The sequence below is a fragment of the Oncorhynchus gorbuscha genome, linkage group LG16 (assembly GCF_021184085.1).
Source record: "Oncorhynchus gorbuscha isolate QuinsamMale2020 ecotype Even-year linkage group LG16, OgorEven_v1.0, whole genome shotgun sequence".
NCBI classification, from domain to species: domain Eukaryota; kingdom Metazoa; phylum Chordata; class Actinopteri; order Salmoniformes; family Salmonidae; genus Oncorhynchus; species Oncorhynchus gorbuscha.
Window position 1 is genome coordinate 15,861,470 of NC_060188.1, and position 14,975 is coordinate 15,876,444.

At 47.2% G+C, this 14,975-nt stretch overlaps 1 protein-coding gene across 9 annotated transcripts in view; it reads left to right on the top strand.

Annotated features, from left to right (window-relative positions):
- The window catches only part of LOC123998621 (caskin-2-like), a 115,708-nt gene that overhangs the window by 80,225 nt on the left and 20,508 nt on the right, over positions 1–14,975 (top strand). For 8 of the 9 annotated variants that reach the window (XM_046303656.1, XM_046303657.1, XM_046303659.1 and 5 more), the window contains exons 8-10: positions 11,960–12,068; positions 12,311–12,419; positions 14,816–14,910. In XM_046303656.1, the coding sequence (XP_046159612.1) occupies positions 11,960–12,068; positions 12,311–12,419; positions 14,816–14,910 (313 nt within the window). The remainder of the gene's footprint in view (positions 1–11,959; positions 12,069–12,310; positions 12,420–14,815; positions 14,911–14,975) is intronic. The other variant, XM_046303658.1, reaches the window with a different exon arrangement.

A 14,975-nucleotide genomic window follows, 5' to 3' on the forward strand; every position in this document is an offset into this window, starting at 1 on the left:
CAACTGCACATTTGGAGAAATGTCCTCTGGACTGATGAAACAAAAATAGAACCGTTTGGCCATAATGACCATCGTTATGTTTGGAGGGAAAAGGGGGTGGCTTGCAAGCCGAAGAACACCTTCCCAACCATGAAGCACGGGGGTGGCAGCATCTTGTTGTGGGGGTGCTTTGATGCAGAAGGGCCAGCGGCCTTTCACAAAATAGATGGCATCATGAGGGGAAATTATGTGGATATATTGAAGCAACATCTCAAGACATCAGTCAGGAAGTTAAAGCTTGGTCGCAAATGGGTCTTTCAAATGGACAATGTCCCCAAACATACTTCCAAAGTTGTGGCAAAATGGCTGAAGGACAACAAAGTCAAGGTATTGGAGTGGCCATCACAAAGCCCTGACCTCAATCCTATCCTCAATCACCAGCTCTATCAGGAATGGGCCAAAATTCACACAACTTATTGTAGAATCATAAAACACGGGACAAGATGTTAAAAACTGTCCATTGTGCCAATAGATGGAATGCACTCGCATGAGATTTGCCGTGATGTTGACAGAGTGGCATGGGAGGTTTATTTCTTAAACTGGGGTAAGATGTCAATTTTGGGACACATCCTCAGTAGTGTGCCTTCGAATCAGTGGGTGTTTCGGCCTTTAATCACTAAACACCCTCATCAAAGGTGGCCAGCTAAAGGGTGATCAAGCCTTAGCTTGTGTCCCATGCCCAATTAAGATGTCCCCACGGAACTATGCAAGGCAGGGGCGTCCTCTTCCCTGAGCCAGCCCGACAGCTGACCGCATACCTCATATGCCCTCCTCAAGTTGGAGGGATCTGAATTGGGTTCTCAGGTGGGGGTGGGGGGGTCATGAAGTTATAGCCCAGCAAGGGTCCTTCCGTTTGATCCAGATCCACTGGCTGCCTCTTTCAGCTGCTTGTTCTTTCAAGTTCTTTCAGCAACCTGATGATGGAAGAAGCCACGAATCCTCTGCATCCCATTTCAACTGGCCAGACCTTTGCATTCCAGCCACGCTGAGTTGCGTCTGCTGCCAACTCTGTGTAACGCAGTTTCTTACGCTCGTAGGCCTCTTCAACAGAGTTTTCCCACGGGACTGTGAGCTCTATGATGTACACAGCCTTTCGTGAAGGGAACCAGAGTACCATGTCTGGCCTAAGGTTGGTAGAAGCAATCTCAGATGGAAAAATTAGTTGCTGGCCAATATCGACAAGCATCTTCCAGTCCCGGGTGTTACGAATCCCTTTTGGCCCGACAGTCTAGGGGGGATGGTAATGAGACCCGTAACATAACTCATGCAAATTATTATTGTGACAAAGTAAGTGTGCACGAAATAACCACGACAACAGAAATCTACCGTCAAACTCTAGGTTTATTTATAAACACACGGTAATGGGGGGAGCAGGAAAAGGGGCTGAGCTGGACCCAAGGAAAGAAACAATAAATATACAAAAACACACCCCTAAGCTAGACTAGCCTACTTTAACAGCTAACTAACTAACCAAAAATACAGTGGGTGGTCCGCCCAGTTCTAACTAGTGTATTTAACAAAGTTTACCTACGGGTAGTGTATGCCCATGGGCGACTTGTCTTGGTTTCCCCTTTTTCCCACCAGCAACAAACAAACACCATAACCAAAAACAATACTCACAGGTGATGACAAAGTGCTATGGAGGTGCTTTAAACAAAAGAGAGGTTAAGACACAAAGCGAGAGTGAAACACAGAGACCTACAGACATGGCATTTACAGAGAGATTGAGCTGAGCTGAGCTTTAGAACAAACAAATGATGGGGTTTTTAAACCATGGGGAAGGAACTGTGATAGGTCAGGAAATAGGAGGAGGTGTGTCTTCTGATTGATGATTGATTGTTGACTGATTGGGGAGTGATTATTTTCACCTGTGAGGGGAGAAGGAGAGAAAAGAAACACACACACAGGATACACACACAGGATAACTGTATCCGTAACACTCCCACCCTTAAAAGAGCAACCCTAGGGGTTGCGACTACAGTATTTCAATGAATACTCACAACAAAGCAACAACCTTGCAAAACATACAGCAATCATTTTCACACACGAGACAAAGCATCTGTCAACACATTATCTTAACAAAAACTGGTTACCCGATTTTGTCTTCGGTAACGGTCCGACACAATCAACCACCACATGCTCGAATGGTTCACCTATGACAGGTATGGGACAAAGAGGAGCGGGAGGAATAACCTGATTTGGTTTTCCTGTTATCTGACATGTGTGGCATGTCCGACAGAACTGAGCCACATCTTGTTTTAAACCCGGCCAAAAGAAATGTCGAAGGATCCGATCATAAGTTTTTGTGATTCCTAAATGACCAGACCACTGGTGATCATGAGCAAGGGATAACACATTTTGTCGAAAGGCTGTAGGAATCACTATTTGGTAAACAGCATTCCAATCTCCATCCGCGTCAACATGGGATTTCCATTTACGCATGAGGAGATTACCATCAATGAAGTAAGCCACGTTCTTCTTCTTCACATCTTCCAATGAGACAACACTAGAAAAACATTTAGCAAGCTTGTTGTCAACCTTTTGGTTAGCAATCAGCTGCTCACGAGTGACTGGTAACTGTATTGCATCAGCAATAAGTTCAACGTTCTTTGATTCTTTCCTGGGCTGTTTGTCAGAGGTGATCAGCTTCTCAGAGGTATCACACAATCCATCCTCTTGATCAACCTCTTTAAACAGAACAGTGTTTGACAAATCTATCTCGTCACCCTCTTGTCGTGCCTGGGCACGAGTGACAGCACAAGCGGGGAACACATGTGGATAACTCTGTGCCAGCTCATTCGAGAGAGAGTGGTCACTTTTATCCAATACTTCCAATACGGGTACTACCTTTCCTCCGGCAATATCGTTACCCATTATAAAGGTCACACCTTTCACTGGCAACATAGGACGTACCCCCACTCTGAATATTCCACTGATTAACTCAGAGTGTACTTTCACAAAGTGCAATGGCACTGGGACAAAACCCATTTCAATACCCTGCACTAACACACTGGAACCACAGTATGTATCGTCAGATAAGGGCAACACATCAGACAATATAAACGACTGCGCCGCACCAGTATCTCTAAGGATTTTAACCGGTCGTTGAGACGCTTCGTCATTCGTTAGGGACACAAACCCCTCTAAAATGAATGGTTCATAACGGCGGTCGGGGACTGAGACTTTCAAACTACAGTTACCCTGAGGCACCTGTTTTGTTGCAGACCTCTTAACCGTACGAATTAGAGCAACACCTGTTGGTGGCTTGGCACGAAGAGGCATCCCTTGTTTGCGTTTAAGCAGGAAGCAATCATTAATCATATGTCCTACTTTATGACAATAGAAACAGGGACGCTCATTCTTCTGGCGTGCTTGATATACTACTGCTGACCGACTAGGGCTAAAGGTAGGAAACTCAGTGGCTCTACTCTCAGTTTGAGCCGAAAACACACTCTTGTGCGTCAACACAAACTCATCTGCCAACACAGACGCTTCTGCCAGGGAGGATACTTTCTGTTCGTTTAGGTAAACTACAATGCGTTCGGGCAAGCAATTTTTAAACTCTTCCAACAAGATTAACTCCCGGAGAGAGTTGAAATCAGTTACCTTACTAGCAGCATGCCATTTATCAAACAGATTTCCCTTGTCTCTAGCAAATTCCACATAAGTTTTACTAGAAGACTTTCTATGAGACCTAAATCTCTGTCGGTATGCCTCAGGCACAAGCTCATAGGCACGAAGAACAGTAGCTTTGACCACTTCGTAATTCAAACTGTCCTCCAGAGGTAACGCTGACAAAACCTCTTGGGCTTTACCAGTTAATTTACACTGAAGTAATAGGCACCATACCTCTTCAGGCCATTTCAATGCTACGGCTATACGCTCAAATACACAAAAATAGGAGTCAACCTCTGACTCTCTGAACAAAGGTACTAAGGCAATCTGCCTACTAATGTCAAAAGTGTTTGAGGACACAGCAGGTGAGGACGGCTCACAAACAGGCACAGTAGGACCGGAGGCTAGCCTCGCTGTCTCTGCCTCCAGTTCCATCTGGCACATTTTGAACTCCAACTGCCTTTGTTCTCTGTCTGCCTCAATTTTACACATCTCCAAATGCCGTTGTTCTCGTTCTTTTTCTGCCTCCATTTTACACATCTCCAACTGGAGAGTCTCTTGCCTAATTTGGGCTCTCTCTTCCACCTCCAGTTGGAACTGTGCTAAACGGACATCCCTCCTGGCATCACCATTTGACAGTGGGGAGAGTGGATCAAAACGGGACAATGTGGCTGGTGTTTTAGCCTCGCCCTCATTATCAGACACCAATGGGCTTACAGGAGCAGCAACATCCGCTACAGGGGTAGTAGGCTCAGGCAGCGGTAACACAAGCACCTGCTCTTCCAACAATACATTTAATATTAGCCGTTTAACCTCCGCCTTAACTAAACTCTGCGGAATCGATACTGAATAATGGTCAGCCAAGGTCATTAAATCAACTCTACGACATTTGTCAAAAACCTTCCACGAAGGGTTATCCAAAAAGGATCTCAAATCAAAAGTATTCATTTTACACTACTTCACAAGTGCCAAAGAAAATAGCAAACACTAATGCTACTTCAGCTATGACGCTCAACACTGAACTATACCACTACAACAATCTACATGAGCGGCATGGTTGTCAGTTATGACAGATCCCGGACGAGCCCCCACTTATGTTACGAATCCCTTTTGGCCCGACAGTCTAGGGGGGATGGTAATGAGACCCGTAACATAACTCATGCAAATTATTATTGTGACAAAGTGTGCACGAAATAACCACGACAACAGAAATCTACCGTCAAACTCTAGGTTTATTTATAAACACACGGTAATGGGGGGAGCAGGAAAAGGGGCTGAGCTGGACCCAAGGAAAGAAACAATAAATATACAAAAACACACCCCTAAGCTAGACTAGACTACTTTAACAGCTATCTAACTAACTAACCAAAAATACAGTGGGTGGTCCGCCCAGTTCTAACTAGTGTATTTAACAAAGTTTACCTACGGGTAGTGTATGCCCATGGGCGACTTGTCTTGGTTTCCCCTTTTTCCCACCAGCAACAAACAAACACCATAACCAAAAACAATACTCACAGGTGATGACAAAGTGCTATGGAGGTGCATTAAACAAAAGAGAGGTTAAGACACAAAGCGAGAGTGAAACACAGAGACCTACAGACATGGCATTTACAGAGAGATTGAGCTGAGCTGAGCTTTAGAACAAACAAATGATGGGGTTTTTAAACCATGGGGAAGGAACTGTGATAGGTCAGGAAATAGGAGGGGGTGTGTCTTCTGATTGATGATTGATTGTTGACTGATTGGGGAGTGATGATTTTCACCTGTGAGGGGAGAAGGAGAGAAAAGAAACACACACACAGGAACACACACACAGGATAACTGTATCCGTAACACCGGGCCATGGCTAGGTGTCCAGTTTCTGGCTTTGTAGGAGGATACTTGGGCCTTTTCTGTCCCTCCCGGATGAATGTTGTTGTTTTAACGGGATTGCTTGTTTTTGGAGGTAATGAATTGGTTGCACTCCTCTTGGTCTCAAGTGCTGCAGCCAGGCTCTTGAGGACCTGATTGTGCCTCCAGGTGTAGCGGCCTTGTGAGAGGCTGGTCTTGCAACCTGTCATTATATGCCTGAGAGTCGCTGGAGCTGGGCAGAGGGGGCAGGTCGAGTCCTCGCCGTACCATTGATGTAGATTTTTTGGTGTTGGAAGCACATCATAAACAGCTCCTATGATGAAGCTGATGTTGCTTGCCTCCATTTGCCAAAGCTCACTCCAGCTTGTGGAAGGCTACCCAAAACATTTGACCCAAGTTAAACAATTTAAAGCAAATGCTACCAAATACTAATTGAGTGTATGTAAACTTCTTACCCACTAGGAATGTGATGAAGGAATAAAAGCTCAAATAAATCCTAACTGACCTAAGACGGGGAATGTTTACTTTGATTAAATGTCAGGAATTGTGAAACACCTTAGCCAAATACATTTAAACTCAGGTTATGTAAACTTCCTACTTCAACTGTAAGTATTGATATGACAGCAGTCAAAAATCATCAGTTATTGTCAGATCGAGCGTATATTGAGTGCATCTTCAATGGCATCAGTTTCATTTCATTTAGCTGTTATCCCTTGTTCTAACAGTTGACTTGTTAAGGTTTTCTTCCGGTGAAGGAGAGGAGGACCAAACTGCAGCGTGGTTATTTCGATACATCTTTAATAACGATAATAACAAACAATACAAACCACTAAACATAACGTGAAAAACCAAAACAGCCCTATCTTGTGCAAACAAACACAGAGACAGGAACAATCACCAACGAAACACTCAAAGAACATGGCTGCCTAAATATGGTTCCCAATCAGAGACAACGATAAACACCTGCCTCTGAGAACCACTCCAGGCAACCATAGACTTTTCTAGACAACTATACCACACAACAATCCCATAACCTACAAAAAAACCCTAGACAAAACACACCACATAAATAACCCATGTCACACCCTGGCCTGACCAAAATAATAAAGAAAACACAAAATACTAAGACCAGGGCGTGACATGACTTAAATCTTCATAAATGTCACTTGCCTTAACACACTTTGACACCTTTGTTTGGTTGTAGTGCGTAATAGTCTCCAGTTTTCTCTTTGTGTTCTGTTGTTTTGTCATTCTTCAGCACTGTTGAGGAGTACAACAGCTGTGCAGGTGCCTTATTTTGTGCAGAGGTAGGGAGCTCCCGTCTCACTTTGTTCATGGTGCCAGCCGGACTTGTTTTCTTTACAAGCAAATTGTTCACCAATGACAGTGAAGTTAAGAAATTGTCCATGGAGACATTTCTCCCCTTGCCACTGTAAGGTCTCCAACACTGACCTTCTGCACAATATAGATATTTTCCCAGATATTGAAAGCCGTTCAGCATGTTCATTACGCACGCTCTCACGGTGTAGCCTGCTCCAAGTAGCCCAGAAGAGACTGATAAGACTGCTGTGATTCAGTGGAATGATTTAGAGTACATATCATGTAAGATTCTAATTAGAATAGATCAATACAATTGAATGGCCTGTTCTTCATTCACAATTGGTGATGACATAATTATGCATCGTTCGCTTTCCGTCCCCAATTTTCCCCATCATACTTTACTTCATTTATTGTTTCTGTTGTTATGTGTCACTTTAGTTTCAGTATAGTTTAGGTTCAGTTTCAAGGCAGTTATTGAGGCGATTATCAACGGACAGCGCCTTCAACTGTCGGGAGAAGGAGCAGAGCAGGCCCCTCTGTCGGGAGAAGGAGCAGAGCAGACCCCACTGTCGGGAGAAGGAGCAGAGCAGACCCCACTGTCGGGAGAAGGAGCAGAGCAGGCCCCACTGTCGGGAGAAGGAGTGGAACAGGCCCCGCTGTTGGAAGAAGGAGTGGAGCAGGCCCCGCTGTCGGGAGAAGGAGGGAGCAGGGAGAAGAAGGAGTGGAGCAGGCCCCACTGTCGGGAGGAGGAGTGGAGCAGGACCCTCTGTAGGGAGGAGGAGTGGAGCAGGCCCCTCTGTAGGGAGGAGGAGTGGAGCAGGCCCCGCTGTCGGGAGAAGGAGTAGAGCAGGGCCCTCTGTCGGGAGAAGGAGTGAAGCAGGCCCCGCTGTCGGGAAAAGGAGTGAAGCAGGCCCCGCTGTCGGGAGAAGGAGTGGAGCAGGCCCCGCTGTCGGGAGAAGGAGTGGAGCAGGCCCCGCTGTCGGGAGAAGGAGTGGAGCAGGCCCCGCTGTCGGGAGGAGGAGTGGAGCAGGACCCTCTGTCGGGAGGAGGAGTGGAGCAGGACCCTCTGTAGGGAGGAGGAGTGGAGCAGGCCCCGCTGTCGGGAGAAGGAGTGGAGCAGGCCCCGCTGTCGGGAGGAGGAGTGGAGCAGGCCCCGCTGTCGGGAGACGGAGTGGAGCAGGCCCCGCTGTCGGGAGAAGGAGTGAAGCAGGCCCCGCTGTCAGGAGAAGGAGTGGAGCAGGCCCGCTGTCGGGAGGAGTGGAGCAGGCCCCGCTGCCGGGAGAAGGAGTGGAGCAGGCCCCGCTGTCGGGAGAAGGAGTGGAGCAGGCCCCGCTGTCGGGAGAAGGAGTGGAGCAGGCCCCGCTGTCGGGAGAAGGAGTGGAGCAGGCCCCGCTGTCGGGAGAAGGAGTGGAGCAGGCCCCTCTGTCGGGAGAAAGAGTGAAGCAGGCCCCGCTGTCGGGAGAAGGAGTGGAGCAGGCCCCGCTGTCGGGAGAAGGAGTGGAGCAGGCCCGCTGTCGGAAGAAGGAGTGGAGCAGGCCCCGCTGTCGGGAGAAGGAGTGGAGCAGGCCCCGCTGTCGGGAGAAGGAGTGGAGCAGGCCCCGCTGTCGGGAGAAGGAGTGAAGCAGGCCCCGCTGTCAGGAGAAGGAGTGGAGCAGGCCCGCTGTCGGAAGAAGGAGTGGAGCAGGCCCACTGTCGGGAGAAAGAGTTGGGCAGGCCCCGCTGTCGGGAGAAGGAGTGGAGCAGGCCCCGCTGTCGGTAGAAGGAGTAAAGCAGGCCCCGCTGTCGGGAGAAGGAGTGGAGCAGGCCCCGCTGTCGGGAGAAGGAGTTGGGCAGGCCCCGCTGTCGGGAGAAGGAGTGGAGCAGGCCCCGCTGTCTGGAGAAGGGGTGGAGCAGGCCCCGCTGTCGGGAGAAGGAGTGGAGCAGGCCCCGCTGTCGGGAGAAGGAGTGGTGCAGGCCCCGCTGGGTTATTTGAGAAAAGTCAATGACTGAGGGGGGCATGACTTAAATGGCAGAGTAATAAATACCATGAATGAGCAGTGACAATGACTGCTTCAGCAGTTCTAGTGTTAAGGAGTCCTGTTTGTGGTGTGGTGGTCTGCCCTTTCTCTGACACACCTCCCTGGTCCAAACCACCTTACCAAAGAAACAGGCAAGGCTTTCATTGGTTTCAATTGATAATGAAAGCGAGAAACTGTATTCAACCATGGCACAAGGATTTCTGGGATCCAGTGGCCATATGACTCCATAACAATGCCCTGTGGTCCAATCACACGGTTATGTAACCACAATACATGCTGTAACCGGTCCCATGGTTCCACCACTTTAGCCCAACATAGACATCCATGTAGTAGAGATATTAAAGGGGGGATATGAACAGTGGGGTATTGAGTCAGTGCGGCCCCAAAGGAGGAGAGGAGAACAGGATAGAGCTCTCTGTTTCAGCATCCAGCCAAACCAGAGGGACAGAGAGACTTTGATGAGCCTGCCCCCCTTTGTGTTTCTAAGGAGAAATGAAACGAGCACACTGACCCGGGGCTTAGAAGCCACAGGGCAGAGAGAGGGGGGAGATGGGAAGAGATAGTGAGAAATGCTGAAGCACAGTATCTGTAATAGGATGAGAATAATGAAATTCAAGTAAGGGAGAGGTATTTTTCCTCTCCCTGTCTCTATACAGTGGGGCAAAAAAGTATTTAGTCAGCCACCAATTGTGCAAGTTCTCCCACTTAAAAAGATGAGAGAGGCCTGTAATTTTCATCATAGGTACACTTCAACTATGCCAGACAAAATGAGGGAAAAAAAATCCAGAAAATCACATTGTAGGATTTTTTATGAATTTACAAATTATGGTGGAAAATAAGTATTTGGTCACCTACAAACAAGCAAGATTTCTGGCTCTCACAGACCTGTAACTTCTTCTTTCAGAGGCTCCTCTGTCCTCCACTCGTTACCTGTGTTAATGGCACCTGTTTGAACTTGTTATCAGTATAAAAGACACCTGTCCACAACCTCAAACAGTCACACTCCAAACTCCACTATGGCCAAGACCAAAGAGCTGTCAAAGGACACCAGAAACAAAATTGTAGACCTGTACCAGGCTGGGAAGACTGAATCTGCAATAGGTAAGCAGCTTGGTTTGAAGAAATCAACTGTGGGAGCAATTATTAGGAAATGGAAGACATACAAGACCACTGATAATTTCCCTTGATCTGGGGCTCCACCCAAGATCTCACCCCATGGTGGTCAAAATGATCACAAGAACGGTGAGCAAAAATCCCAGAACCACACGGGGGGACCTAGTGAATGACCTGCAGAGAGCTGGGACCAAAGTAACAAAGCCTACCATCAGTAACACACTACGCCGCCAGGGACTCAAATCCTGCAGTGCCGGACGTGTCCCCCTGCTTAAGCCAGTACATGTCCAGGCCCGTCTGAAGTTTGCTAGAGAGCATTTGGATGATCCAGAAGAAGATTGGGAGAATGTCATATGGTCAGATGAAACCAAAATAGAACTTTTTGGTAAAAACTCAACTCGTCGTGTTTGGAGGACAAAGAATGCTGAGTTGCATCCAAAGAACACCATACCTACTGTGAAGCATGCGGGTGGAAACATCATGCTTTGGGGCTGTTTGTCTGCAAAGGGACCAGGACGACTTATTAGTGTAAAGGAAAGAATGAATGGGGCCATGTATCGTTTGATTGAAAACCTCCTTCCATCAGCAAGGGCATTGAAGATGAAACGTGGCTGGGTCTTTCAGCATGACAATGATCCCAAACACACCGCCCGGGCAATGGAGTGGCTTCGTAAGAAGCATTTCAAGGTCCTGGAGTGGCCTAGCCAGTCTCTTCAACCCCATAGAAAATCTTTGGAGGGAGTTGAAAGTCCGTGTTGCCCAGCAACAGCCCCAAAACATCACTGCTCTAGAGGAGATCTGCATGGAGGAATGGGTCAAAACACCAGCAACAGTGTGTGAAAACCTTGTGAAGACTTACAGAAAACGTTTGACCTCTGTCATTGCCAACAAAGGGTATATAACAAAGTATTGAGATAAACTTTTGTTATTGACCAAATACTTATTTTCCATCATAATTTGCTAATGAATTCATTAAAAATCCAGGACTCAGTCTTCTGAGTCATCGCTCTGTGCTTGGCAACTGAGCCCCAAAAAACCCTCTCTCTTTCTCTCTGTCTCCCTCTCTCGATCTAAGTGACCTCTTGTTAGATGCGTGCCTTATTTACTAAAGTGAGTGGTGAGGCAAACTGATGATGCAAATCACTGTCACTGTCTGAATCAGTCTTGTATTGTTATTTTGGGTTACCACTTATAGATAAGTGGTGTGATTGTGACAGAGGTCATTGTGAGATGTTGTGGTATGGTTCTGGTTTGGCTGATGAGCAGGAAAGACAGGGGTTATGGGTTTGCGGTAGTTAGTGTTAGTTACCAAACCGTTTTGCATATGAGCATGTGGATGCCCACTTCCCCTTGCCTTGTGTGTGTGTGTGTGTGTGTGTGTGTGTGTGTGTGTGTGTGTGTGTGTGTGTGTGTGTGTGTGTGTGTGTGTGTGTGTGTGTGTGTGTGTGTGTGTGTGTGTGTGTGTGTGTGTGTGTGTGTGTGTGTGTGTGTGTGTGTGTGTGTGTGTGTGTGTGTGTGTGTGTGTGCGCGTGTGTGAACTTTCCATGCCCGACATTCCCAGGAGAGCTCTGAAATTCCCACTAATATTCCTAAAGTTGAACTTATCTACTGTTGTATTTATTTTAACCTTTATTTAACTAGGCAAGTCAGTTAAGAACAAATTATTGTTTTCAATGACGGCCTAGGAACAGTGGGTTAACTGCCTTGTTCACTACCAGGATATTTGAGTGTGTGTGTCTGTGCAGCTGGAATCGAGTGTGAATTCTCCAAATTTCCCCCTGGCACCTCAGTGAGTTCATGTGATGTGGGATGTTGAGCAGACTAGCTACGGTGGATCACTGTAACACTGCCATTGACATAATATACTGTCCTGGCATCTGGTCCTGCTGGCTCCATCCATGGCTCTGCCTCGCAGAAAACTTTACAATTCACCCTGGAGTTAACAGCCTTTGTAAACTTGAATCTGTACTAAAGTAGTACTGTGTTGTTCCTCTCTGGTTCAGGTTGCTGTTGAAAGCGGGCATCGACATCAACAGGGCCACTAAGGCTGGCACTGCCCTGCACGAGGCTGCCCTCTACGGCAAGACGGAGGTGGTCAGACAGCTGCTGGAGGTAAGACACCTGGAGGGACATCAACCTCACTTAGTCTTTAACTAATCTGATTCAATCACTATTCTACCACATTCAAGTAACAGTTGGTAACATGTTGTCCATTGAAAGTGAAGTGTTTTATTGAATAGGCTGTACAATACATTGCCGTTGACTGCATTAGACTTGAGAACATTGATGTTGAATGTGCTGCTGTGTTTCAGTGCACATCTGATTGACAATAACGTTGTGTGTGGTTTTGCCAGGCTGGTATAGACGTGAACATCCGTAACACGTACAACCAGACAGCCCTGGACATGGTGAACCAGTTCACCACCTCCCACGCCAGCAAGGACATTAAGCAGCTCCTACGAGGTGAACAGCACCAGTCATCACTGGAATACACTGGGACAGGAGATGAAGACATTATCCCATGAAGTATCATTCTTTGGCTTTATCTCTCGTTCTGTTTTCCGCCTGCTTTATTGTCCTTGAACCAGGGCTCTACAGTGCTACCATTTTACTCACAAACTGAAAAAGTCAAGTATGAGTTTTGATTTATAGCATATAAATTGCTGCTGTAGTTATTTTCTAAGTATGTTGGCTGTTTTAGAAGTGTGTAGCCATAGAGTCTACTTGAGTGACTTTGTCCTTGTGTTTCTTGGCCATGGATATAATTTTGTTCACATGCTAGGTTGTTTTTATGTTAGCTTGTTTGAGCTCGCTCAACTCAACTGCTAGTGAAGAGACATGGGAGAATCTCATCTCTCCCAGACAGACATGCCAGTCTCACTGTTACCCTTAAAGGGGCAGCTGAACATTTTTGTCTCCCCTAAGTGGCTAAAATATTTGACAGGACATTGTACTTGCTTGAGCATGGTACACCACAAAAACATTTTATTCTTTCACTTTTAGTCATTTCTTATCATAAAAACGCTATTTCTCAAATACTTTTATTGTGTTCCTAAATGTATTTGCGTGTTAAAAAGTCTATTTAGCCGCAAAAATTGAAAAAATGTCAGCATAGATTCCTGCTAGCGGATTTCTTTCTTTGTGCTTTTGTGTAGTGAAGCGACTCTTGCATTCTTTTGCAGTTTGAGTTCTGCAGGACAGAGTGTTCAGAGGTGTGTGTGTGTGTGTGTGTGTGTGTGTGTGTGTGTGTGTGTGTGTGTGTGTGTGTGTGTGTGTGTGTGTGTGTGTGTGTGTGTGTGTGTGTGTGTGTGTGTGTGTGTGTGTGTGTGTGTGTGTGTGTGTGTGTGTGTTGGGAGAAGAGACCTACTGAGACAGAGCCAGTGCAGACGTTCCTATAGCGAGAGAGGCCCAGAGGAGAGACTGAGGGATATGAAATGCTCTAAGCTGTAATTCACCAAGCAGCTGTGTTTAACCTCATGGAGTACAGGTTACATAACCCTATCAGCTCACATACACACACAACCAAAAGACTACGTGTGTGTGTGCGACCTATGCGTTTGTTTGCTTGTGTGTGATTGTTGCGTGCCACCCCTGTGTACGTGCGCATGCATGAGACTGTGTTTTGGACCTCTGCTGTTTGTGCTATCTCCTCTGTAATCCAGCAGGCCTGGGTCTTTGATCTGGTTCTCGCAGCCTGGGAACTCAGGCCATAATGAGCACTTGTTTTCCTCAGTCAGCAGACTGCTGCTTCAAACATGGAGGCTGTGGAGAGAGACTTCCTGTTATGATCAAGTCCTCTCTGTGTTTAAAGCAGAGTGAATAGAACACAATCAGCCACCACACCTCCTCGTCATGGATTAATTATTGATGTGTACCAACCAGTCAGAAGCTGAATACAGCACTGACTGACTCTGCTCTCTGATGTCACTACATTCCATACCAGTGCCGGATGTGACTAATTAAAAAACAACAGGCATTGGGATTGTAGCGGCGTCTGGGTATATCCCCTTAAGGTGATTTGAAAGTGGTGTACATGTCAGTATGTATCAATCATTGGGCTGTATTTTCTTCCTGCCTTCTTTCATACCAATTCCCTGAACTAACTTTTGTGTGTGTCTCTCTTTCTCCTCTCTCTTTCTCTCCTCTCTGTCCCCCTCTCTCTCTTTCTCTCCTCTCTCTGTCCCCCTCTTTCTCTCCTCTCTCTTTCCCCCTCTCTCTTTCTCCCCTCCCTGTCCCCCTCTCTTTCTCTCTCTCTCTACATCTCTCTCTCTCCCCTCTCTGCCCCCTCTCTCTACATCTCTCTTTCTCCCCTCTCTGCCCCCTCTCTCTACATCTCTCTTTCTCCCCCTCTGCCCCCCCTCTCTCTCTACATCTCTCTTTCTCCCCTCTCTGCCCCCCACCTCTCTCTACATCTCTCTTTCTCCCTCTCTGCCCCCCCTCTCTCTCTCTCTACATCTCTCTTTCTCCCCTCTCTGCCCCCCCCTCTCTCTACATCTCTCTTTCTCCCCTCTCTGCCCCCCTCTCTCTCTCTCTACATCTCTCTTTCTCCCTCTCTGCCCCCCTCTCTCTACATCTCTCTTTCTCCCCTCTCTGCCCCCCTCTCTCTCTCTCTACATCTCTCTTTCTCCCCTCTCTGCCCCCCCCTCTCTCTACATCTCTCTCTCTCTACATCTCTCTCTCTCCCCTCTCTGCCCCCCCTCTCTCTACATCTCTCTTTCTCCCCTCTCTGCCCCCCTCTCTCTACATCTCTCTTTCTCCCCTCTCTGCCCCCCCCCCTCTCTCTACATCTCTCTTTCTCCCCTCTCTGCCCCCCCTCTCTACATATCTCTTTCTCCCCTCTCTGTCTTTCTCACACACAGATGCTACAGGTGTCCTGCAGGTGAGAGCTCTGAAAGACTACTGGAACATCCACGACCCCACTGCTCTCAACATCCAGGCCGGGGATGTCATCATGGTAGGTTGCAGGAACACACACACACACAACCCTCTCTATTTGCTGTCTGTAACCTCTCAGCTGTG